At 46.6% G+C, this 24764-nt stretch overlaps 1 protein-coding gene across 1 annotated transcript in view; it reads left to right on the top strand.

The window, feature by feature from the left end:
- The window catches only part of LOC119862158 (myosin-16), a 45841-nt gene that overhangs the window by 300 nt on the left and 20777 nt on the right, over positions 1-24764 (top strand). Inside the window, exons 2-24 of the mRNA XM_038418299.2 lie at positions 926-1069; positions 1586-1742; positions 2204-2231; positions 3877-3973; positions 4430-4522; positions 5502-5565; positions 6909-7007; positions 7665-7768; positions 9307-9445; positions 10080-10348; positions 10891-11061; positions 12221-12400; positions 13222-13348; positions 14272-14333; positions 14957-15044; positions 15804-15921; positions 17075-17195; positions 17893-18029; positions 19067-19148; positions 20656-20829; positions 21710-21937; positions 22717-22821; positions 24645-24731. Coding sequence (XP_038274227.1) covers positions 926-1069; positions 1586-1742; positions 2204-2231; positions 3877-3973; positions 4430-4522; positions 5502-5565; positions 6909-7007; positions 7665-7768; positions 9307-9445; positions 10080-10348; positions 10891-11061; positions 12221-12400; positions 13222-13348; positions 14272-14333; positions 14957-15044; positions 15804-15921; positions 17075-17195; positions 17893-18029; positions 19067-19148; positions 20656-20829; positions 21710-21937; positions 22717-22821; positions 24645-24731 — 2874 coding nt within the window. The remainder of the gene's footprint in view (positions 1-925; positions 1070-1585; positions 1743-2203; positions 2232-3876; positions 3974-4429; positions 4523-5501; positions 5566-6908; positions 7008-7664; positions 7769-9306; positions 9446-10079; positions 10349-10890; positions 11062-12220; positions 12401-13221; positions 13349-14271; positions 14334-14956; positions 15045-15803; positions 15922-17074; positions 17196-17892; positions 18030-19066; positions 19149-20655; positions 20830-21709; positions 21938-22716; positions 22822-24644; positions 24732-24764) is intronic.

The raw sequence follows: 24764 nt of genomic DNA, 5'->3' as shown, positions 1-24764 counted from the left end.
GAGAATGACAGCAGCTCCCACTGGGTCACCGTCCTAACACTGCAGCTGCATCACCAGTGTAAGCCTCTAGATTTCAGGGTCTGGTTTCTCCCTCTTCCCTCTATGGGGTAGAGGCTTAAAATCAATGGAAATCCAGGGTATTCTCTGGCGAGAGGGGGAAGGAACCAGGCCCAGGAGTTAACTGACCATATAAGATTAGCCCTGAAGCCAAGTGGTGCGAGTAAAGATTACTCCTGTGAGTAAAGCTTTGCTGGATCAACACATTGTTAGTCTGAAGCCTGTAGCCTCCGGCAGGCTGAAAGTGGCAGTGGCTGCCTGGCTGGGCTTGAAGGAGAGCTTTGCCGTTTGCTTTGCAGCTCTCTCTTTCTGCCCATAGTTTTGTGGGAAGGACGCTCATTAACAGTCTGAGCATCTTCCACACAAAGCCTCTGACGTTTGGTCTGATTAGAATGTCCCCATGCTGGATTGGCAGCCCGGGCGAGTGAAGCCTGCTATACCCAGGGTGGGCCCGGCATGGCGAGCACCAATCCATGTGCCCGCCGCCCTGCCCTGCTGACGTGCCTTCGGCCACGACCTGGCCTGAGCCGTGCTAGGGCTGGAAGTTCAGTGTCCAGGGGCCATGTAGGCCTTGGCCCTCTCTGCAGAGCCTGTCAAAAAGGTGCTGTTGACAATGAGTGCAGGAGGGGTTGAGATATGGTTGGGTGTCCATGGAGACCATCACACCCATCTCACATAGCATCTGATGGGTGCTCACTGGCCTAACACCTTTCAGTGGCTACTGAAAGAGGCTGGATTGAACCCAGAGACCATAGGGCGTAAGGCTCTACATCCCATTTGCCAGTTACCTCTAACTCTGGGTCAAATATTCTGATGGAGACAGAATGCAGACCAACCCCACTTACATAGTGCTTCCCTAACTCCCCAGACCCTCACCATGAAGAAGGATGATATCCAGCAGATGAACCCACCGAAGTTCTACCAGGTCAGCGACATGGCCAACATGACCTTCCTGAATGAGGCCAGCGTCTTGGACAACCTGCGGCAGCGTTACAGCCACATGAGGATCTATGTAAGTGGAAGGCTCGCAGGGGACAGCCGAGTAGCATGTGGCAATGAACATGCCAGGCACTAGTGGGTCAGAAATAGTCACTGACGCCAATTCAGAGGCCCAGATCCAGACCTGAGTTACTTCAGTGTAAATCTGGAGGCACTTTCTTCTTTCTGAGTTCCACCCCATTCAAACCCTCCTCCAGGCCTGCTTGGCTCTCACCTGGTTAAAGCAGATGCATGTCAGGCAGCGTGGATTCTCACCCTCGCTCTGCCTCTCAATTCACAGCTCTGTGCCTCAGTTTTCCCATCTGTAAAACCGGGACAATGAATGACGCTGCCCTAAAGGTGTTGGAAACACTCATTCATGCTTGTAAAGCCCTTTAGGATCCCTGAGTGCAAGGTGCTAGATGAGTGTCAGGCGTTAGAGAGACCTGAAGTATCACCTGAGGCGACACAATAAACCAGCTCCGTGCTTCCCATTGCAAACTGGTTTTCCTCATGCTGGCTGGTTTGTCTTCTCCTTCTCAACCTCCAGACGTACTCTGGTTTGTTCTGTGTGACCATCAACCCCTACAAGTGGCTGCCAATCTATGGAGCCCGGGTGGCCCAGATGTACAAGGGCAAGAAGCGTACTGAGATGCCCCCTCACCTCTTCTCCATCTCTGACAATGCCTATCATGACATGCTCCAGGGTGAGTGTGAAGGGCAAACCGGCTTCCCTACTCCCCCGGAGCCTCCATCCTTGTTCATCCCAACCTCGGCTGTCCCTGGAGATCCCTCTGGGGCAGGGTGAGGTTCCCCCAGCAGTGAAGGTTGCTGCAAAGTTGGGTGTCACCTGAGCTTTTGGGGAGGGAGAGACTAGCCAGGCTCCCCCCCGAATCCAGGGCTCTGATGCCACAGAGCCCGCCCCCCCCATGGAAGGGCTCCTGCAGAGCATGTTCTGAAGATGGCACTTGCCCCTTCCTTGCCAGCACCCATGGATTAGTCTTCCCTGTGTGGATGGAAGAGGAAGGGCACATCTGGGGGCAGGGACCAAAGTTTGTTATCCCCAAGCCCAGACTATGCACACCCTGCCGGGCTGGTGCTTTGTTCCTAGGGGTTTCTGGAGAGCCTCGTTAACCCTGGCCTTGTCCTGTTTGTTGTTCCCCCACAGACCGTGAAAACCAGTCTATGCTGATTACGTAAGTATTCCTTGGCAGTCTTCAGCTGGTCATCTCCGCTGAGAGAGAGGGGAACAGGGCTCAGGGAGAGGAGGTGGAATTAGGTCTGGGAGGGAAAGTTGTCCGGTGGTTAGAGCAAGGGCTGGCAATCAGGATACCCTGGTTCTGTTTTTGACTGTCATGGACTAAGGTCCTGATTGTCCTTGGGTGTGTGAGCAGCAAGGGGGACAGGAGCCTTTCCCCACACTGGCGTGCCCTGCGCAAGGACCAGCTGCAAATGCCATCCCTGGGCTTGGAAGGGGTGTATATGGGGGGAGGGGAATGTAGGGACTGTTCCCTTGATGCATCCCTGGGGGCTCTTAATTTTTCTGCTGATTCTCACATAGTTTAGTAGAGGCAAGATGCACATTCCCCAGCTCCCCCACAGTCTGCCCCCTTGCCATGCACAGATCGGTGAGCTCAGAGTCTCTCTGCAGTGTCCAGGATATAATGATCCCTGCCATCCCAGCATGGACACTGTAGATATGTTATACCCCAGATTGCCCCCTCAAGGCCTGGAATGGCCCTGCAGGCACCCTGCCTCAGTTTCCCTCTGAGTTCTGAGAATAATACACTTCTACCCAGAATCTTCAAGAACAATATTTCACACACACACAACCTTGGGCTAATTTATCAGATTAACCAGCTCCCCCTTTAGATTCAGGATTTCACAGCCCTCCTTCTTGGGGATCTATGCTTCTGAGTTCGTCCTTTCACGCTCAGCAGCTCATCCTTGACTGGGCTTTCAGCCTTCTTTTGAGCACCCACCCAGTCAAATAATCAGTCTCTTGCTCCTTCCCAGGTGGGTCTAATAACTCCAAGCCGCTGTCTGCGAGAGAGGGGAGCTTTGCTCCCTTCCCCCACACTCTACTAGGCTCCAAGTCTCAGACTCTTAAAGGAACAGTGGTCTTGGATGGCCCTATATCTTTCGTCTGCTTCCTCAAGCTACTTCTCCGGGCTGTAAAGGCCAGAAACCTGTTAGACCCAGGTGGCCACCAGCACACAGTATGGGCCATGTGTTGTAAAACTAGGGCAGCGATGCAGATTTTGCATAAATGTAAAACTCCTCCTAATGACTCTTCTGGAAGTATCAACTGCGGGCCTGATTCTCCTCTCGCTTACATTGGCCTTATACCCCTCCCTGTTCTTGACTTTAATTAAGTTACTCCAATTTTGCCTTGGTGCGAGGGAAAGCAGAATCAGCTCCGGGGGGGCTTTCTAAGTGACCATTCACGTCACAGATGTCTTTCCCCAGGGCAACTGCCTTCAATCTTTCCCGGCTCATTCTTGGGAAAGTCAGTCCCTCCGAGAACGGGCTCATGCCTGCAAACACACGCAGTAGAAGCAATGACAGGTTTCAAAGTAGCAGCCGTGTTAGTCTGTATCCGCAAAAAGAAAAGGAGGACTTGGGGCACCTTAGAGACTAACAAATTTATTTGAGCATAAGCTTTTGTGAGCTACAGATCACTTCATCAGATGCATTAAGTGGAAAATACTGTGAGGAGGTTTATAAACACAGAGAACATGAAACAATGGGTTGTTATTTCTCTTCTGACACAGAGAGATCATTTCTTACCTGTCGCTTGTTTCTTTTTACCGACACCTTGTTTCTCTTTGTTTTATTTAGCGGAGAATCCGGTGCCGGCAAGACGGAGAACACGAAGAAGGTCATTCAGTACTTTGCCAACATCGGCAGCACGGGCAAGCAGGCTCTTGACGGGAAGGTAAGACGTAGGAACGTGGGCGTACTGTCACAACAGTCATTCAGGTTTCAGAGTAGCAGCAGTGTTAATCTGTATTCGCAAAAAAGAAAAGGAGTACTTGTGGCACCTTAGAGACTAACGAATTTATTTGAGCATAAGCTTCCGTGAGCTACAGCTCATGATGCATCCGATGAAGTGAGCTGTAGCTCACAAAAGCTTATGCTCAAATAAATTTGTTAGTCTCTAAGGTGCCACAAGTACTCCTTTTCTTTTTTGCGTAGTCATTCAGCTACCCTTGGGAGTTCCCTGAAATAAACTGTTCTTTAAAGAGCTGCAGGAAATGTTTGCAACCAAACCCCAAAGTCTTTTGTGTTTAGATTCCGAGGCCAGAAGGGACCACTGTGACCATCTAGTGTGATCTCCTGTATAACACAGGTCACAGAATTTCCCCAAAATAATCTGCTTTTCCTTGTGCAGGGATCCCTGGAAGATCAAATCATCCAGGCTAATCCTGTTCTGGAAGCATTTGGAAATGCCAAAACTACCAGGAACAACAATTCCTCACGTTTTGTAAGTACCAGCCTCTTTCCTGACTTCAGTTTCATTGGGGGAGGGGAGATACTTCAATGATGCAACCCAAAAGTGTTCACAGGGGAAGAAGCCTCTCTAGGAGTAATGATGATAAAAATAATAAGGATGTATTTAGCACTTTGCATTTCCAAATGACCATGCACGCATAATTACCCTGCATTTGCTAACATTCCAAATCAAGCTTCATTGCATCCAGGTTCACTAAAACAGGCACAAAAATAGAAAACCAAACACTGCCAGAAGCTGCGAATGGGCAACAGGGGATGGATCACTTGAAGATTACCTGTTCTGTTCATTCCCTCTGGGGCAACTGGCATTGGCCACAGTCAGAAGACAGGATACTGGGCTAGATGGACCTTTGGTTTGACCCAGTATGGTCCTTCTTATGTACAGTAAGAAATACACATTCATATTAATGATCCACTGTATTAGTAACCCTTAGTGCTTATAGATCCAATTCAAAATGCTTTGCAAATGTTAGCAAATGAACCCACAGAACATCCCTGTGAAATAAGTGAGTATCATTAATTCCTTCTAACTGACTGGGAAATCAAGGCATGGAGATTTTTTAATTCAGGAAATCTCTGAAGCACGTGCTTACGTCCCCCTGGAGTCAACAGAGTATATGCTAAAATACTTTCCTGAATCAGGGCCAAAGAGCTTTGTCAAAGTCTCATAGCAGGTGCATGAGAGTGTTCCTGGCTCCCATTTTTCTGTTGTGTGCACTATACAGCATTGCCTCATGCTGTAATAGAAAAGTTTCTTTAAGCTATATTAAAATATCCAGGAACAAAGGGATTTTTATAGATTTGATCTGTGAAAAGACTAATTGCTTCTCGCTGACTTGCACATTTGCTCCTGCTGCACGACCCCTATGATCCCTCAGAATCTATCAGCTACTCCCTGTTGTTAGACAGATATCACAATAAACGGCCTCCTCTTTCATTTTCTTATCCAGGGCAAATTTATCCGAATTCACTTTGGTACCACGGGCAAACTGGCTGGGGCTGACATTGAGAGCTGTAAGTAGCCAGATTAATTTTGTCATTTACTACCCCCTGGGTCTCATCCAAAGGCCATGGGAATGAATGGGAAAACTCCCATTGACATCAGTTGCCTATGGGTCAGTGTCTATATTGTATGGCCGTTTTCTGCACCAGGGCAAAGCTGTAGTTAATTCTATTAACTTGATTGATTCGCTCTGGTGTAAATGAAACCAGAAACTGGTCTCTGGTGAAAAGACCTGTACCAGTAACTGCTATGGTTACTTGTATTCATCATCATCATCAGGACAATGGCATGACTGTGGTATACTTAGGATTCTAAAAATAGCTGTCTAGGAATGTGCATTGTTCTTTGTTTGCACACATGCATTTAAAACCAAACTTAGAACCACATATCCCAGCTCTCAATGCATAAAGACCCTGGTGTGTTTCCTGGCTAGGGACTTTGAGAGGGCAGAAGAAAGAGAGAGAGGAAACATATGGACGGTTAGGTTTTTTTTTTTTTTCCCTGGGGGATTTTCTGTATCTGCTACTTTCAACTGGTCCCTGCCTTGCAGCTCTCTCTGGAGGTCATAGGTTGCATTCACCTCTTTTTTTTTTTTTTTTTGGACAAGGAGGTTTAGATGTCCTCCGAGTCAATCAGAACTGCAGCCTAACTGGCTGTTGAGCAATGGAAGGGGCTTCTTCCCCCTACTTCTTCTTTGCAAATGGCTGAATTTCCTGCTTTGGCATCATTTGCACATTGCAGCCTCAGCTGGTGTGACCAAGAGACCAGGAATTAAATGTAAGTCTCCTTCACGTCAGTGAGAATCAGCACCATTGGGCCAATGCACATGGGTATAGGACATGACTACAGGGAGTCTTTTCTATGGCCCTTTTTATAGAGGAAGAGCATCTCAGAGATGATTAGTAGTTTAATCATATATGCAATAAATTGAGTTTTCATAACATCCTTTGACATGGAAAGAGCTTTGGGGCAGTTGTGTATCTGGAGATTAGAGCAGGGCTCTGAGAACCAGAAATCCTGGCTTCCTTGGACCCACTATTGACTTATGACCCTGGGTAAGTGACTTCATCTCTTGCTTCCGTTTCCGCATTTGGAAAATAATTATAATAAAACTCAAAGTTCTTCAAGATCCTCAGCTGAAGGATGCTTTAGGAGTGCAAAGTATTATACTTATTGTTACAGTAACGATGGATATAGTGAATGGAGAAGAAATTTGCTTCCAAAGGATACTTACTGTACATGAAATTCTGGCTCCATTCACATCAAGAGAGCCAGGATTTCACCCTACACTTTTCCCCATGTCTGCAATCTTAACACAGGCCTGGGTTTACCAATGATCCCCTTTATATTTCAGATCTCCTAGAGAAGTCTCGTGTCATTTCCCAGCAGGCAGCTGAGAGAAGCTATCACATCTTCTACCAGATCCTCTCTAAGAAGAAGCCTGACCTGATTGGTATGGCACTTCTGTGTATAGTCACTCTTCTTAACTCAGGTTTCCCTGATATGTCCTCTGTTTCCAGGATGAGAAATCTATTTGCCAAAGCTTTGTTTATCAGTCATTAAAGTAGGTTGACTCAAGAAGGTGACCTTACTGAATCAGCTAAGGATGAGGAGGAACTGTGGGGAGACCAGGCCAGTGAGTGAAGGGGAAGTTGTATTTCCCTTTCTTTAATCCCTGTAACTGACTGGTCTAAGGCGTGCCATGTCAGGTCTCAGCCAATCTGGTCAGGTTTGGTGCTAAGGTAATGAACATCAGGTGCAAACTGAAGTGATGGATTGCTAGAGCATGGAAATTGCTTATTTCCCTAGACATGGGAAACACACTGAGGATGAGGTTTTCAATGTTGCATAAGAGATTTTGGGTGTCCAGTTCTCACTAATTTTAATGGAAATGGGGTGTCCACATCCCATAGGAGGTCTGAAAATCTCAACCTAAAGGAAGTCTCTTACAAAGTACTCCATTAGAAGTGGATCCCAGGGAAATGAAACTCCTAATTCCCCTCCCCATCTGAAGAGTTTTCCTTCTCCACCCATAGGTCCAGTGCAGGTACTGCTGTGTAACTGCATTGCTATCAGAACATGTAATCACCTCTTGGTTTGCCTTCTGCAGAATCTTTGCTTCTGGTGCCTGATCCCAAGCATTACCACTGGATATGTCAGGGTGTAACTACAGTAGACAACATGGATGATGGGGAAGAGCTGCTTGTCACAGATGTAAGTCTGGAAAAATGAAATGGGGGGAAAAAGGTCTGGCTCACCATGTTGCTCCTCCATGATCTCAGTTCTCTCTAGAAATAAGGGGGCAACTTCTTATTAGTGAAAGTAATTAACTATTGCAGCAACTTACCTAGGGATCTTTTAGATTCTTCATCACTCAGAGATTGGGCTTCTCTACAGGATATCCTCTAGCTCAACCAGAAGTTCTGGGCTGGATGCAGGAGATCCTGGGTGAAATTCTATGACCTGTGTTAGTCCAGACATCAAACTAGATTAATTATAATGGTCTTCTGTAGCCATAACACCTATGAATCTGTAAACTTTGGTGCACATCATGGGGTAAAGCCTGCTTACCTAACTCACATGCATAGTTTCATTGGACTTCTTGCATGTGGAAGCCTAGCAGATTTTGAGCCTTCTTTTATGACTGTTTTCATACAGGTTTCTCAAAGGGCAATCTGGCTTTGGAAAGGGCTTATTAGGAACCTTGCTCCTGATGGTGGTATTACAAGCATTGCTTCAGCTACAGAGTCCAAACTGTCTTCAGCTGCTGATGTTATAGTGCCACACGACCCTCTAGAAGAGCTAGGCTTCCCTCATTGTAAATGAGCTGCTAGCTAGAGCAATAGCTTTAGGCATAGAATAGTCCTCAGAAACACTGAATTTTCCCACATCTTTGTACAGTCCGTTTTAAGTTCAGTTTTGTTATAGACCCACATGAGGGTTATTGTAGGGCTGTTTCCTACAGTTAATTCACCAGTGTTTTGGCCAAACTAGTTTCAGGTGATAGGATTCCACCACTGCCCTTGGAAGACTGTGGTTGGTGACCTGGATTTCAGGAAATATTGATAAGGGTTCCAAAAGATCAAGTGTTACTCAGCCACATTCTTCTCTGGCGTGACTCTACCAGACCCAGTGGAGTTACATGAGAGATGGAAGCAGCTCATTCTGTCTTCCATCAGGCTCATTGTTTGCATGAGATTCAGGTTTCCGCCCAGTGTGGGAGTTCAACCAGCCCTTTGATTATTTGGTACAGAATGATGAAATAGTGGTCTGAATTAGAAAAATGATCTTTTTTTTTTTTTTTTAAACTGGCGCTTGGTGTTTTACAGGCTTCACTCCTTGAAAATGAATGGATTTAAATGAAACAGCTGAGATTCTCAGAGCCCTCTGAGGGGATGGCAATGCCCTATTCCCCTGAATTTTAAAAAGGGGGTTTGAAAATCTCAGCAAATGCATTGGATGTAACTCCTTATGTCATGAGATTGTTCAAATGACTATTGCCGAAGGGGCAGATTCTCAGCTGGCATTAAGTGGTGGATTAAAGACAATCAGGTTACACTGATGTCCATTGGCTGAGGATCTGTCCCAAATAACTTCCCCGAAACGTTATCTACAGCTAGTTCGAAGGGACCTCACTAGGCTGATAGTGATGGGCTGTGAAATGACTTTAGGTTTTTATAGTAAGGAGAAGTCCTCCTGCTTAAGGTGCAGGTTTATATTTCCCTTCTGTGGGTCTCTTTCCCTTCGGCCAGGTGGCCTTTGATGTTCTAGGCTTCTTGCCAGAAGAGAAGCTTGGAATTTACAAGCTGACGGGAGGCATCATGCACTTTGGCAACATGAAGTTCAGGCAGAAGGCAAGAGAGGAGCAGGCGGACGTAGACACCACTGAGGGTAGGCTGGGGTCACTGCATTGGGACAAAGTATGCCCAGGAAATCTACACCCAACCCGAGAATGGATTGTTTTACTCAGCCAGTTCACTGACGTCCCAGAAAAGCTACCTAAACCCAAGCATGTTTCCAAAGGATAAAAATGACCTTAAACAACCAACTGCATCTGAATCTTTAAAGGGAGCAGATGTGCTACCAGAAGCTGCCCTTCATCACTCCAAAGGGGTGTCAGGTCTAGACAGGTGATTGAGCATTCAGCAAAAGGCTTGATTGTTCCTCATAGACATCACCTTGCATTGCAGCTAGTATGGAGTCCCGGGGAAGTGGGCAGACAGAATGTCTCCTGAAGGACAAAGGCAGAGCACCCTCTGCTGCATCTCTTTCTTGACTGTGCTCTACTCCCTCAACTCCAATATGGCTGCCCAGCTCCGCTGGCCACTGTGTGTGAGGGGACAAAACTATGGCCCCTCCCCACCCCTTGTGGAGCGCTATGCTGTAGCGGTGAAGCAATCTCTGTGCTCCCCAGAGTGCAGAACCCATAACCCCTTTCCGGAATATGCTAAAAGACACAAACAGGAGATCAAGCAACATTATTCCTCCCTTTAAGATTAACTAGGTTCCTCCTGTCCTTCAACAGTGGCTGACAAAGTTGCCCACCTCATGGGTCTCAACTCCGGAGAGCTCCAGAAGGGCATCACCAGGCCCCGGGTGAAAGTGGGCAATGAGTTTGTGCAGAAGGGGCAGAACATGGAACAGTGCAATAACTCCGTCGGCGCCCTGGGCAAGGCTGTCTATGACAAGATGTTCAAGTGGATGGTGGTCAGAATCAACAAGACCTTAGACACCAAGATGCAGAGACAATTCTTCATTGGGGTGCTGGACATCGCTGGCTTTGAGATCTTTGAGGTACACAAAGCAAGAGACCCTCTCTCTGAAGTGGGACCCCTCTGTTTGTGAAAATATTCCCTTATCATCCTGCCCTCCTCCAAAACATTAACTTCAGTATCCGTGGACATGCCGGCATAGTCAGTCATCATCCAGTGGGATGGGTCACTAAATCAAGGGCACCAAACAGAGGTCAATACCCTGGCAGAAAACAATCATAGAGCATGTGGGGGTTAAAAAATGAGCAAATGACCACATTGGAGCCCTCAGTTGCAGAAACAGCAATCAGGCGGCTTTGCATTAGGGAAAGAAAGGTGCATATTGTTCATCTTTCGGTTACCTAAGGCCGAATTCTGATCTCATTTCCACCACTGAGGGAATCTGAAATAACTCTGAAGTCAGTAGGGTTGCTCTAGACTTGCTCTGGAATAACAGAGATTAGAACTTGTTCCCGAGAGTGGATACTTTGCTTCTTGCCAACAGCTGTGTTGTATTTGCAGCCTCCGGGGCTACACTTCAACGGTTGATTAGTTCATGCATTGCTTCCCCCCATCTCTCTGCAGTTCAACAGCTTTGAGCAGCTGTGCATCAACTTCACCAACGAGAAGCTGCAGCAGTTCTTCAACCACCACATGTTTGTGCTGGAGCAGGAGGAGTACAAGAGAGAGGGCATTGTGTGGGAGTTCATTGACTTTGGCATGGATCTGCAGGCTTGCATTGATCTCCTGGAAAAGGTAACTGTCCCTGCCCTGAAGGAGAGGTGCGTGGAGAGAATGATCTAGAACAGATGCAGAGAAGGGCTACTAGGATGGTTAGAGGAATGGAGAACTTACCTCCGAGAGGAGACATACAGAGCTCAGCTTGTTTAGCCTAACCAAACAAAGGCTGAGGGGAGCTATGACTGGTCTCTATAAATACACCAGAGGGATAAGCACCAGGGAGGGAGAAGAGTTAAATCAGTTAAGAGCCAATGTTGGCAAAAGAACAAATGGATATAAACTGGCCATCAACAAGTTTAGGCTTGAAATTAAATGAAGGTTTCTAACCATCAGAAGAGTGAAGTTCTGAAACAGCCTCCCCAGGGGAGCCGCCTTCCAAGACTGAGCTTGATAAGTTTATGCAGTAGACGATATGATGAGACTGCCTACAATGGTATGTGGCCCACCTGCAACTGCTAGCAGCAAATATTGCCAATGGCCAGAGATGGGACACTAGATGGGGAGGGATCTGAGCTACTACAGTGAATTCTTTCCAGGCGTCTGGCTGGTGGGTTTCACTAACATGCTCAGGGTCTAACTGATCACCATACTTGGGGTAAGAAAGGAATTTTCCCCACGGTCAGACTGGCAGAGACTCTGGGCTTTCTCTGCAACATGGGGCACTGGTCACTTGGTGGTTTGAACTAGAGTAAATGGTGGATTCTCTGTAACTTGAAGTCTTTAAATCAGGGGTAGTCAATTACTTTTTGTCAAGGTCCAAATTTCTTGGTCAAGGTATAGTCAAGATCCAGACACCGGAGAAAATAATAATAATAAATAAAATAACAATCATGATAATAAGTACATAAAAAAAGATTTCAAAAGTGTCTGGTGGTCTGGATTTGGCCGTGGTCTGCCTACTGACTATCTCTTCATGATTTGAGGCCTTTAGTAACTCCGCCAGAGGTTAGGGGTCTATTTCAGGAGTGGGTGAGGTTTTGTGGCCTGCGATGTGCAGGAGGTCAGATTAGATGGTCATGAGTCTACTCAGCTGCACATAATTAAATGACTAGATAATAATCTAGTTGTAAGTGGCAAACTCAAATCAGAGGTGAAGATGACTGAAAATCACTGAGATGGCAGTAATGGGCTTCTCTCATCTGCTTCTACCTTGTGATCCTCTTTCTTCCCCCAGCCCATGGGCATCTTCTCTATCCTGGAAGAGCAGTGTGTGTTCCCGAAGGCCACGGATGCTACTTTCAAGGCTGCCCTCTATGACAACCACCTAGGCAAATCATCCAACTTCCTGAAACCCAAGGGAGGCAGGGGCAAAGGGCCTGAAGCCCACTTTGAGCTCGTGCACTACGCTGGCACGGTACGTCCAGAACAATGTTGTTTTTGTTGTTTTGTTTGTCCCCCCAGTACCAGAACTTTGTTTCTGGGAGCACAAAGGCTCACAGGACAGTTACTGGGATCGCAAATCAGCCAAGGGGTTAAATTAATTTTTGCTTGTTTCTCAAATGCTGCCAGAAGAGCCTGAGTCCTGGGGTTCGCTGCCGCTTGTCTAGTCTTTCATGGAGACTGTGTCAAGCAGCCGTGCCAACGCCTAGCCGCAGGAACTGTCTTTATGCATATAACCAAGCTCTGCCAGTTATTCATGCACGCGACCGCACAGACATTCTGACAAAACATGAGCACAGCTTGAATCACAAGAGCTTTCTGTGTCTTATTTACATTTAGCAGCTATTGCCATCCCTGGATCACACATGGGCATTTGACATTGACATTTGTGTTAGACTACGCTACGCTAAATTCAGATGACACCAGTGGATGGGCCATATTGTCCCCTCTGTCAGTGGCTCCGGGTGAATGCATATTAAGGAAGTGTCTAACCTCTGCCTGCAACAGGCCTCTCTCCTCAAAGCCTGCCAAAGCTCCTCCATCAGGGGAACATCTGCTTTCCATGGCAAGAAACCCTGCTAAATCCACAAGACTTCAGTGAATAAGTTAATGCTGATTGTGAGTCAGCAATAACTGAGTCACTTTCCTGCTTCATGCAGTGGATTTCTCCCCCTTCCTCTTCAGGGGTCTTCAGGGCTAGTAGTCAATGGAGAAGAGCATCTTCTTATTTACACTGTGTTGCAGCAACATGCTCTTTCAGAATCTGGAGTGTTCACTTTTCTCCCCCTTCTCCAGGTGGCATACAATATTACTGGGTGGCTGGAGAAAAACAAGGACCCCCTGAATGAAACAGTGGTGGGCTTGTTCCAGAAATCCAGCACGGTACTGCTGGGTAATCTCTTTAAAGAGGAGGAGGCTGCAGGTACGGTAAACATCACACAGCACAGCAATGTGGTTGGGCGCAAATGTGATCGTGTCTAGTCCTTTAATGTTTCCCTGCAATTCTCTGTGGCAAGGATTAGGCCACTGGTTGTAGCATCCTTTGCAGCCAGGTAGCAGACTTCCTCTGCAATACAACCTCTTCCATGCTGAAAGATGGGCTAGCTCTGTCCTTGAAAACGACACCCCCTTAGTGTTGGCCAAGATAGCTCACCTTGTTGGAATGAAGCCTCTCTAGAACACTGCTACTGGCACACACTTGTGTCTGAATGAAGGGAGGATGCAATGCAGAGTTAATGACAAACTATGGAATTCCCTCCAGGCAGTAAATGGCCTTCTGTTGACCAGACCAATGTCAGGTTTTTATCAACCAGAAAACTTGCTGCCTCATTGGATTGTTGCCAGTCTGGCCTAGGGCTCCACAGTTCAAAAGATGAATGGGAAAACTATGAAAAGGCTTTTAAGATCTCAAATTATTAACAGATTGGGTCAAATTCTCCTCTGTTACACTGGTCCCACTCCATCCAGTTACAGTGCAAAGCAATGCATATGCACCACTGTAACCGAGGGGAGAATTTGGCCCAATGATGTACCAGTACATGTACTTTCAAACAAAATATTGTAAATTCAGTTTTCCTTTCCCTTCTTTTCCAAGCACTGAGCTCACTTCAGATTCCAGGATTCCCTTACAGCAGTAAATGAATACAAAATCCCTAAACCAGAATAGCGTGCAGGTTTGATGGATGCTTGTTTTTTATTTAAGGGCTGTCTTCTCCAGCGAGAACTGTACTGTGAACTACAGGCTCCTGAGGAGATGTATTAATTTTGTGTGCTATAGTATAGCACTTTCATCTAATGTATACTTGAGTATATCACTTATATGTCATGCATTTTAATATTATTCAGCTGGTGGTGCCAAGAAGCAGAAGAGAGGCTCTTCTTTCATGACTGTCTCCAACTTCTATAGGGTAAGTGGGCCTTCACCACCCGTCAATCGCAATATAGGGTACTTTATTATTTGTATTTTGGTAGTGACCCAGGTCCCCATTGGGCCAGACACTATACACACATATAACAGAGAGCAGCCCTGCCCAAAGGAGCATACAATCGAGGATATGCTCTAGGAATTGTAGCTATGCTCTAGGAATTATTTTGGGGAAGTTCTCTGGCCTGTGTTATACAGGAGGTCAGACTAGTTGATCCCAATAGTTTCTTCTGGCCTAGGAATCCATTCGTCTAATCTATGAATCTAAGTTTTTAGAAAAGATTCAACAGGTAGACATGGCAAAGAGAGGTTGGGAGTACAAGAAAACAGTGAGATCGTTTATGAATAGTGGAATAAGAAGAACACTAAGATCACATCAGCTGCCTTTTTAGAACTGAAAATCCAGGATTCAGACCCTCTTGATCACCCATGGTGTCCTCAAACGTTCATCCATGCAACGCTCTTCACCTGGTGTGCAGCATCCAGCCTGCACCTGCACCCTAGTGTTATCTTCACAACTAAGGAGTGTGAATTAATTTTACTGAGCATGAGGTTCTCTCTCTTCTGCTTGGCTCGCTCACTTTATTTCTCTTCCTCCGGCTTCAGGAGCAGCTGAATAAGCTGATGACCACTCTGCATAGCACATCGCCCCATTTTGTACGCTGCATCATTCCGAATGAGTTCAAGCAGTCTGGTAAGCAGAGCCTTTGAACCACACTCAGGTAAAGAAACACAATGCCTTCTGCCCTAGCTTTGGCTGGCTGAACAGCAGATCTTTATCCATGGAAGATACATGGGGTATCGCTTCATAGAACACCTCTGTGTCCCTTAAAGGCAATGTTAGTGTGGGACAAGACTCCAATAGAGAGGTTTGAAGACAAGATGGCTAATGAGCAGTTAGCTAATGAACAGTTCATTCCTCTGTGGCTGTCCAATGAACAAGAAAATACCAAACTGCCTTGACATGCAGTAAACTGGCAAGGATAGTAACAGAAAGCACAGGGTAGCACACGGACTTCTGTTAAAGGGTGGTTATCACTGATATCTCCCTTTAACTCCTTGTCTACTCCTGAAAACGCTGTTGGGCTGATAAATGTACCAGATACTTCACCTCCTGGATTTCCATAGGAGTCAGTGGAATCTCAGCCACACAGTAATTGCAAGAAGACTGATGGAGCAGGGCTGAAGTGAAAATGTACACAAACAGGCCCTCTGGCGTAGAACATTTCAGCTTCTCTTGTACCCAACACAGCAAAGTGAAGGGCGCCCTTAATACAGTCCTTTCTCCTCCATTTCAGTTCTACCCACAGTGTGTGAATTCTGTCCATTACTAACCTCTCCCTTTACATCTTTGTGTCACCGAGGGCGAATGGCGTAAGAAGCTCCAGTCGTTTTGTTCCCCTGGCTCTGGCTCAGTAAAGTAAAGTGCTGACCTGTTCTCTGGTTTTCGTAGGAGTGGCTGATGCCCACTTGATCTTGCACCAGTTGGCCTGTAATGGAGTGCTGGAAGGCATCCGTATTTGCAGGAAGGGCTTTCCTAACAGACTGCAGTACCCTGAATTCAAGCAGAGGTGAATGTTTATATTTTTCGGCCCGTTTGGGAGGATGGACACAAACAACACCCTATATGGGCTCCTCCTTGGACAATCGGGAGATGGAGTAGCTCACTGCTAACCCTCCTACATCCTCTCCTTCAGGAACTTACTAATTAAGTAAAGATAAGAAACAGAGATGGTTATAAACATCTCACAGCTGGCACTCCAGCCCTTTTGAGACCTTTGCTAGAAGAGACTGTGATGGAAGTAGACATTAACCCTTGCCTAGCTCCAAGGCCATCCTTAGGCGTATGCAGCATATGCGGCTGTGTAGGGCACCCACAAATTTGGGGCACCACTGGGGCCATAGGTATCAACTTCTCATTTTGCTGGGGGGCGCTCGACCCCCTCCCCCATTCTAGGCCCTGCCCCTGCCCCACCTCTTCCCACCCCACCTCACCTCTTCCCTGCCTCCTCCCCTGAGCGCGCCTCATCCCTGCTCCTCCCCATCCCTCCCAGAGCTTGAACGCTGCGAATCAGCTGTTCGCGGTGCTCCAGAAGCACTGGGAGGGAGGGGGAGGAGTTGGTAAGCACAGGACCACCAGCGCGAGAGGCTTGCTGGGAAGGGGACGGGGGGAGCTTGATGCTGGTGGGTGCACCGCACCCACTAAATTTTCCCCGGGGTGCTCCAGCTCCGGAGCACCCACCCACAGAGTCCGCACCTATGACCAGGACAGCAGGCAAGAGCAGGTCGGCTCCCGCACACCCAGGGCGCGCTGCAGCCTCCTTAGTAGGCAGAAGGCAGGGGCCGTACTCACAGAGCCTAATGCACTGGCATGGCACATTCTGCATGAGGGAGAGGGTACGGGGGTCAGGTCTCTGCGGGGACCTGTGACTCTCCGCATCATTCTGTCAATAAATCAGAATTTTTTTCCATAGCGCTGCTACTTTAGTGCAAGTATAGTCCATCAGCATTATAGTGTGCTTCATTTGTTTAAACTGGTTTTAATAAAGTGCATGTGGCAAGTTTTCCAATACTGTCCGCTTATGTTTGTGTTGCTAAGAGCAGGTCGGCCATAGGGGCACCAGTTTAATAATCCTGCCTAGGGCCCCATAAATCCTAAGGACGGCTCTGCCTAGCTCGTCTCCTAACAGTGGCCCTTACATCACTACGTCTTTCTCATTTCAGATATCAAGTCTTGAACCCCAATGTAATCCCTCAGGGATTTGTGGACAATAAGAAAGCATCGGAATTGCTGCTTGCCTCTACTGAGTTGGGGGAAAATGAGTTCAAAATTGGGCACACCAAGGTACTGTTTTTTCCTATCATATTAAGCTAAATGAATCCCAGACCGTCATAATTCAATTGAAGTGTGTCCACACAGGGAATGGCACCAGTTTATGTTGATTTCAAAGCCAATTTTAATTCAAGCACTGGGACTTTTGTGTGTCGACCAGGCCTCAGAGTTAAAAGTTCCTACAGCAATCTTAGCTCCCCCGTCCATTGCCTTCCAGTATGTGAACTCACGGCCCAGAGCAATGTGACATGCTCGTTCTCAAATACAGAGCAAGATAATACAAAGGAAGCACGCTTTTAAAGATGGGCTAAACTCTCAGGTCCTTTCACTTTTTACTCGCTCCTTAGTGTATGTCTATACTAGAAACACTACAGGGGCGCGGCTGGTTGCAGGGGCCAGGAACCAGTGGCTGAGGCTGGGGCTGGGGCCGGCGTGGAGCTGGGGGCAGAACTGAACTGGGTGGTGCTCCCTCCCTTGCCCAGGCCCAGCCGCAGTTTGGGGACCAGTGACCTACAGTGATAGTAAATGTAGGTGAAAAGTCAGACAGGTCAACAAAGGCAGAAACCCACGACGGAAACTAAAAGGGGACAGCCCTGACTAAGCCCAGACACATGAATAAGCCTAGAGATGGGGGAAGAAGTTCACAGGTTCAAAGTTCTGGTGCATGACCTGGAAGCCAAGTTCTAACAGTCTTCTCTTGCTCTTCAAGGTGTTCTTCCGTGCCGGAGTCCTGGCCAAACTGGAAGACTTGCGCGATGACCGTCTGGCAAAGATCATGACCATGCTGCAGAGCCATGTTCGTGGCTTCCTGATGAGGATTGAGTTCAAAAAGATGCTGGAAAGAAGGTATCCCTTTGAAATATGAGACACCACTTAATGCATCCGAGAGAGCACTAGAAACCAATTGCTAACGTACTTCATTCTCTACTAGGCACCATGAAATGAATCTTGGATGTCAACCCTTGGTCCTGGCACACAACCAAAGTAACGGGATTGTGCACTGTGGATCTATATGGGAATCAAGGGGCTAAAGAATCCTCCCCTTCAGGCCACAGGGCTACAATAGTTCCACTACCTCCTGTGCATCTACTCTACTAGTTGATGGATCTATGTAGTGATGGATCCACAAGCCCTGCCTCTGTTCAGAAACCTGATTGTGGAGCAGTGAACCCTTTGGAACACAGCTTCATGGTACACAGCTGAGGTAGATCAGAGTGGGGCCTTAACATATTGATCCCAGCCTGTGCAGTAGAACTGTATTGTTTCTGCTGCTGCTAGGCGGTGTTTATGGCTGCAAGATGGAGTGGGTGGAAGGGAGGCAGATATTGCCAGTTAGAATCTTTTCCAGATGATGCACCATATTTGTTTCCTCCCATGCATGAAACAGCCATGTTCTACTTCAGTGGCAGCATTCCTTCTATCCCAGTACAACCCTGCCACCTTTTTCCTACCACAGCACACTGCCACTGACCTTTCTTGCATCTGGGACTGGGAGAACACTGCTCCATCCATTCCTACCCCACTCAGCGAATGCACCAGCATTACATAGCCTTTGCATACTGGCTCCAGCCTCCTGGCGGGGTTCTATCACACTGCCACAGTGATACCCACCCAGAACAATATACACACTGCACAACGAACCTTTGAGAATAAATATCTGCTTTAGGAAACAATCATCTTAAATTAAGAGAAAACCCCGCTAGCCAATGGAGAAATGTGCGTTCAGCATTTAAGAATGGACTGAAAACTACATCTCTCAAATGAGTGGATAAAGAAACTTGCTGCATGCCAGGACAACGTCTTGATGTCTCAACTACCTAGTCACATTGCCAGGAAACTGGTGTCTGTTTCTAAGCCACACAACCTGTTCGGTTTCATTACAGGCTAGGCCTGATGGCGATTCAGAGGAATGTTCGCAAATTCCTGCAGCTGCGTTTCTGGGGCTGGTGGAAATTGTATAACAAGGTGAGTGATAATTGTATAACTCATGCTTCCCACAAACAACCCCCCCCCACTATAGACAGCTTACACAGAAGGAAATAAAAGCAGCTGCAAGCACTGGCAATGGGTGGGGCACTTGGATTTTGAAGATAAGGGGTAGGGAAAAAAAGAATTGCCTTGCCCAGTTATTCAGCAACAAGTAAATACACTTTGGGTGCCAGTCACTTTCTTGCTAATTATTAACAGGGCAAGGGGCATGAATGATTTCTCTCCAAGTCAATGTCAGAGCAGTCTGGAAATGGAGGACACTTTGAAATCTGAATTTGCCACCTCCATGAAACAGGAATTAGGTTCTTTAGGAAATTCAAGCCCTGGATCTGCCTCTTCCAACAAATAAAATTCAACTCTGCCTTAAGCAGCTAGGTGTTGTAGTTCTGAACCCTGGAGAAGGACTCAGGCTATTAATTAAATCCTAAAACCTAGAATAAAGTTTCTTGGTCCATTTCCCCCGCAACTCAGAAAGACGTGGCCTAAATAGGACGGATGAGCCCGATTCCACAGCAATGGCTTCTTCTCTCGTCTCATAGGCCCATTAAGATTAAATTTTTTTTTGGTGGCAGGGGATGGAAAGGAGCATTGGCCAAGATATTCTTGCTTAATAGATGCTGAAGGACCCATACACCAATTTAAGGCCAAATTTAACACAAGGGAACCTAAACAGCATCTGATCAATTTACCTGTGTACCCATTGGGAGCGCAGCCTCCCACATCCGCACATGCAAAATTGATGTTGCACACCTTAAATATTCATTATTCAACCCCCATTTTGTGTGTGCACAAATGTAAATATGGGGCTTTTGCATGTGTGTAGGTCAAAACGTTAAAAATGTGGGCCCAATGTCTTCAATTTACCAGAAGTTCAGGACCTCAGGAGCAAAGACCTGGAGCCTCAAAGGTACTTAGGCATCTTACTCTCCCATTTAAATAAATATCTTTGAGGACCTGGGCCAAAAAGCCTCCAAAAGACATTGTCAGATTTTGATCTCAGTTACACTGGTGTGAACCTGCAGTAGCTCTTGCATAATGACAGGTTTCAGAGTAGCAGCCGTGTTAGTCTGTATCCGTAAAAAGAAAAGGAGGACTTGTGGCACCTTAGAGACTAACAAATTTATTAGAGCTCATGAAAGCTTATACTCTAATAAATGTGTTAGTCTCTAAGGTGCCACAAGTACTGCTTTTCTTTTTGCAGTAGCTCTAGTGATGAGCTCAGAATCTGGCAAACTGTCCTGATTTCTCTGCTGGGGTCCAGAATTGTTCGGGTAAGTAGTTTATGATGATGCCTTTCCTGGAAGTCATCTAACTCACACTGTAGTGATGAAGCACTCCGCACCAAATCAGTCATTTCAGAAGACACCAGGCCCAGGCAATACTTCAATATGGCAATAAAGAGATCGGCTCAGGAGCATTCTGGGGGAAGTTGCTACAGAGAAGACCATTTGTGAACCTCACTGGCTCAACTGCATGCTTACAGGTGAAGCCTCTGCTGAATGTGGCCCGACAGGAGGAGGAGATGAAGGTGAAGGAAGAGGAGCTGAGGAATGCCATGTCGAAGACTCAGGAGCTAATTGATCGTGTCAAACAGCTGGAGGAAAAGACGGCCACCCTCAGCCAAGAGAAGAATGATCTTACCATCCAGCTGCAGGCTGTGAGTTATCAGAAAAAGGATGGTTACCGGTTATGTCTCTTCCTTGGGCCTGTAAGAGGGCACTGGCTATAGCGTCTCCAAATGATTCATAAAAGGGCTTGTTTTTAAGGATCTGGAACAAGTAGAGAGCCGTGGGAGATGGAAAGTGAGAATCCTAGAGAACCACAGCAGGTCAAAGAAAAACCCAACTCTTCCAAAATCAGCAGGAGGCAGAATGGCCTAATAGTTAGAGCAAGGCAATGGTAGTCAGGAATCCTGGGTTCTCTTCCTGCCTCAGCCACTGATTCTGTGTGGCCTTAATCAAATTGCTTGTGGAAAAATTTTCAAAAGCACCCTCTAATTTGGGTTTTTCCATTTCTGGGTGTTGCACATCAGCCTGTGGAACTCCTTGCCAGAGGATGTTGTGAAGGCCAAGACTATAACAGTGTTCAAAAAAGAACTAGATAAATTCATGGAGGATAGGTCCATCAATAGCTATTAGCCAGGATGGACAGGGACGGTGTTCCTAGCCTCTGTTTGCCAGAAGCTGAGAATGGGTGACAGGAGATGGATCACTTGATGACTACTTGTTCTGTTCATTCCCTCTGAAGCACCTGGCATAGGCCACTGTTGGAAGACAGAATACTGGGCTAGATGGACCTTTGGTCTGACCTAGTATGGCCATTCTTATGTAACTTGAAACACCGAAGGCCTTATTTTCAGAGATGCTGTGCAACCACAACTCCAGCTGGAGTCAATGCACCTTTAACATCCTAGCATAGTTGCTGGTGCTTCAGTGGAGCAGCCGTGACCCACTGTATATGGATGTTTAGAGCCACAAGAGACCAGAGATACAGTAGCCTCTAAAATGATAAAGGTTGTGTTTCCCTCCTGCCATTAGGAACAAGAGAACTTGACAGACGCTGAGGAGCGGCTGACCCAGCTGATGAAATCTAAAATTGACATGGAGAGCCAGATCTCAGAGATGAAGGAGCGCCTGGAAGAAGAGGAGGGCACAGCCTCTTCCCTGAGTGCCCACAAGCGCAAGCTGGAAGGGGAGCTCAATGACCTGAAGCGCGACCTAGAGGGGTTGGAAACCACGTTGGCCAAGACCGAGAGAGAGAAGCAGGCATGAAGCGTCATCGTTATTTTAAGCTCTCTCTTCCTTGCCCTTTAGGGAAATAACCACTGTCAAGAGCTGGGAACCCACCAGCAAAGCACACACCATCTGAATGCCCTTTGAGAAGCTAGCTCAGAACCTGTCAGCTGTTCCCTCTCCAGTATTCAATATTCCCTCTTCCATAGTCTCTAAAAATCTGCAATTCCTTCTATGTTGAGCTGGGATGAACCTGAATCTACAACTCTCCTTATTGTCCTGTATTAGGAGGAGTAATTTCCCTGTAACTCCCACAAATCTCTCTCTACAGAGGCCTTCAGAGCCCTTCCACATCCTGTGTTAATTACCACCTTCCTCACACTGCAAAGTTACTGGGTCTTTGCTTATAAAATGTGACCCCATGAATCCCTCCCAGTTGCCTTTGCCCTTTTGTCTAAGTTTGGGGGATACTCCCTCTGTTCCCCATCAACCGTTTATTTGGAACTGTCACAGAAGGTTTAAATCCATGATGTTAGAGCCTTTTTGTGTCAGTGTGATATGGTCCCTGGGTCACAGTCAGCAAATGCTTGTGGCATCCTGTTGCTTCCCCTGAAATCAGCGTTATCTAGATAGAAAGCAGAACAGGGTCCTTGATCTTCAACTCCCAGAAACCTACCATGTGTGAGAGGTCAACAGAGGTCCAGATTCTGGCCTTCCCGGAGCTAAAGAACTACAAATTAGTTGATTTGGGGGACACTAAAAGTTGACATGGTTGGTTGTGATCTTGACTATGTTATCTTCCCTGTCTCCAGGCGCTAGACCACCGAGTGCGAACCCTGACTTCGGATCTCTCTGTCCGGGACGACACAATTGCTAAACTCCAGAAGGAGAAGAGGGCATTGGAGGAGCTGCACCAGGTAGAAAAATCTGCTCCATTTTCTTTATTGCACCCCAATCGCGTCCTTAGGGCTGCGCTCTGGGAAAGGAGAAATGGTGTCCTACTCAGGCTATCGAGAAATTAAATTGCTGCACAAGTGGGAAAGGATCCTAGGTCTCAGTCATGCTGGGGATTTGTGTGTCTCCTACGCATTATACATTGCAGAAGAGTAATATCTTGCTCCTTTGCACTAATTGGCTGAGAGATCTATTGTGAACTGCTGGATTTTGTGTGAACAAATGCAAAACACACATCCTGCTGTTTGAACATGTCGTTTGTTAGCTCCCCTGACCAGGGACTGCGTTTTTCTTACATACAGTGCCAAGCCTGCAGTCAGTCAAAACCCGTCCCCAGCTGCATTCAGTTCAGGCACACCCGTTACCACAGCATAGCATACAAGAAGTCAGGATAATGAACTATCGTGCTAGTAATAGTACTGAATTAGTAAATGTTCTGCAGGCTTTTTTCCCCACATGTAATGAGCTCACTACCCTTGTCTATTCTCACATCTTTGCTGAGCAAGGAAGAGACTGCCTTTTCCTGGGTGCAAAAGATGGTGTGTGGATTAGCCAAGAGCTAACGAGGGCGGTTCTTTTGTAACTATACATGTTGTTGTCATTGGAGCAGATCCTGCAGGTCTTGCTGACAACTTATGCAAAGCTCCCATCAATGTCAGTGGGTATTTGGCCTGAATAAGGAGGACTGCCGCTGGATCCCAGGATTATTAGTATCATCTACTACCTTTAATAAGACACTAGGGAATTATATGAATCTCTGTCCACATCTATTCAGGGGATACCATCATAGGGCCTAATCACATCAGCCACACTATCAGAGGCTCCTTCACCTGCGCATCTACCAATGTGATATATGCCATCATGTGCCAGCAATGCCCCTCTGCCATGTACATTGGTCAAACTGGACAGTCTCTACGTAAAAGAATGAATGGACACAAATCAGACGTCAAGAATTATAACATTCAAAAACCAGTTGGAGAACATTTCAATCTCTCTGGTCACTCGATTACAGACCTAAGAGTGGCTATCCTTCAACAAAAAAGCTTCAAAAACAGACTCCAACGAGAGACTGCTGAATTGGAATTAATTTGCAAACTGGATACAATTAATTTAGGCTTGAATAGAGACTGGGAGTGGATGAGTCATTACACAAAGTAAAACTATTTCCCCATGGTATTTCTCCCCCCCACCCCACCCCACCACTGTTCCTCTGATATTCTTGTTAACTGCTGGAATTAGCCTACCTTGCTTGTCACCATGAAAGGTTTTCCTCCTTTCCCCCCCCCCCCCCCCGCTGCTGGTGATGGCTTATCTTAAGTGATCACTCTCCTTACAGTGTGTATGATAAACCCATTGTTTCATGTTCTCTGTGTGTGTATATAAATCTCTCCGCTGTTTTTTCCACCAAATGCATCCGATGAAGTGAGCTGTAGCTCACTTATGCTCTAATAAATTTGTTAGTCTCTAAGGTGCCACAAGTACTGCTTTTCTTTTTGCGAATACAGACTAACACGGCTGCTACTCTGAAACAATTAATAAACCTGTTATCCTGAGGAGCTTTCACTGAGAGTAACTGGGGTTTTGGATGGGCCAAGAGAAATAAATAAATTTGTTAGTCTCTAAGGAGCCACAAGTCCTCCTTTTCTTTTTGCGGATACAGACTAACATGGCTGCTACTCTGAAACCAAAAGATGGGGTTTTTCTTATTGTCAGGACCGGGGTAGCTAGTCTTCCAGCCAACACAGTGCACCAGTGATGGCCCTTTTCTCTGTCTCTCCCTTCCTAGAAAACTCTAGATGACCTGCAAGCTGAGGAGGACAAAGTGAACCATCTGACAAAGAACAACAGCAAACTTACCACTCAGCTACACGAGGTGAGGACTGGTTGGTCTGAGATTGTCATTTCA

The sequence above is a fragment of the Dermochelys coriacea genome, chromosome 10 (assembly GCF_009764565.3).
Source record: "Dermochelys coriacea isolate rDerCor1 chromosome 10, rDerCor1.pri.v4, whole genome shotgun sequence".
Taxonomy (NCBI): domain Eukaryota; kingdom Metazoa; phylum Chordata; order Testudines; family Dermochelyidae; genus Dermochelys; species Dermochelys coriacea.
The sequence above is the reverse complement of the archived record's forward strand: the minus strand, read 5'-3'. Positions and strand labels throughout refer to the sequence as shown.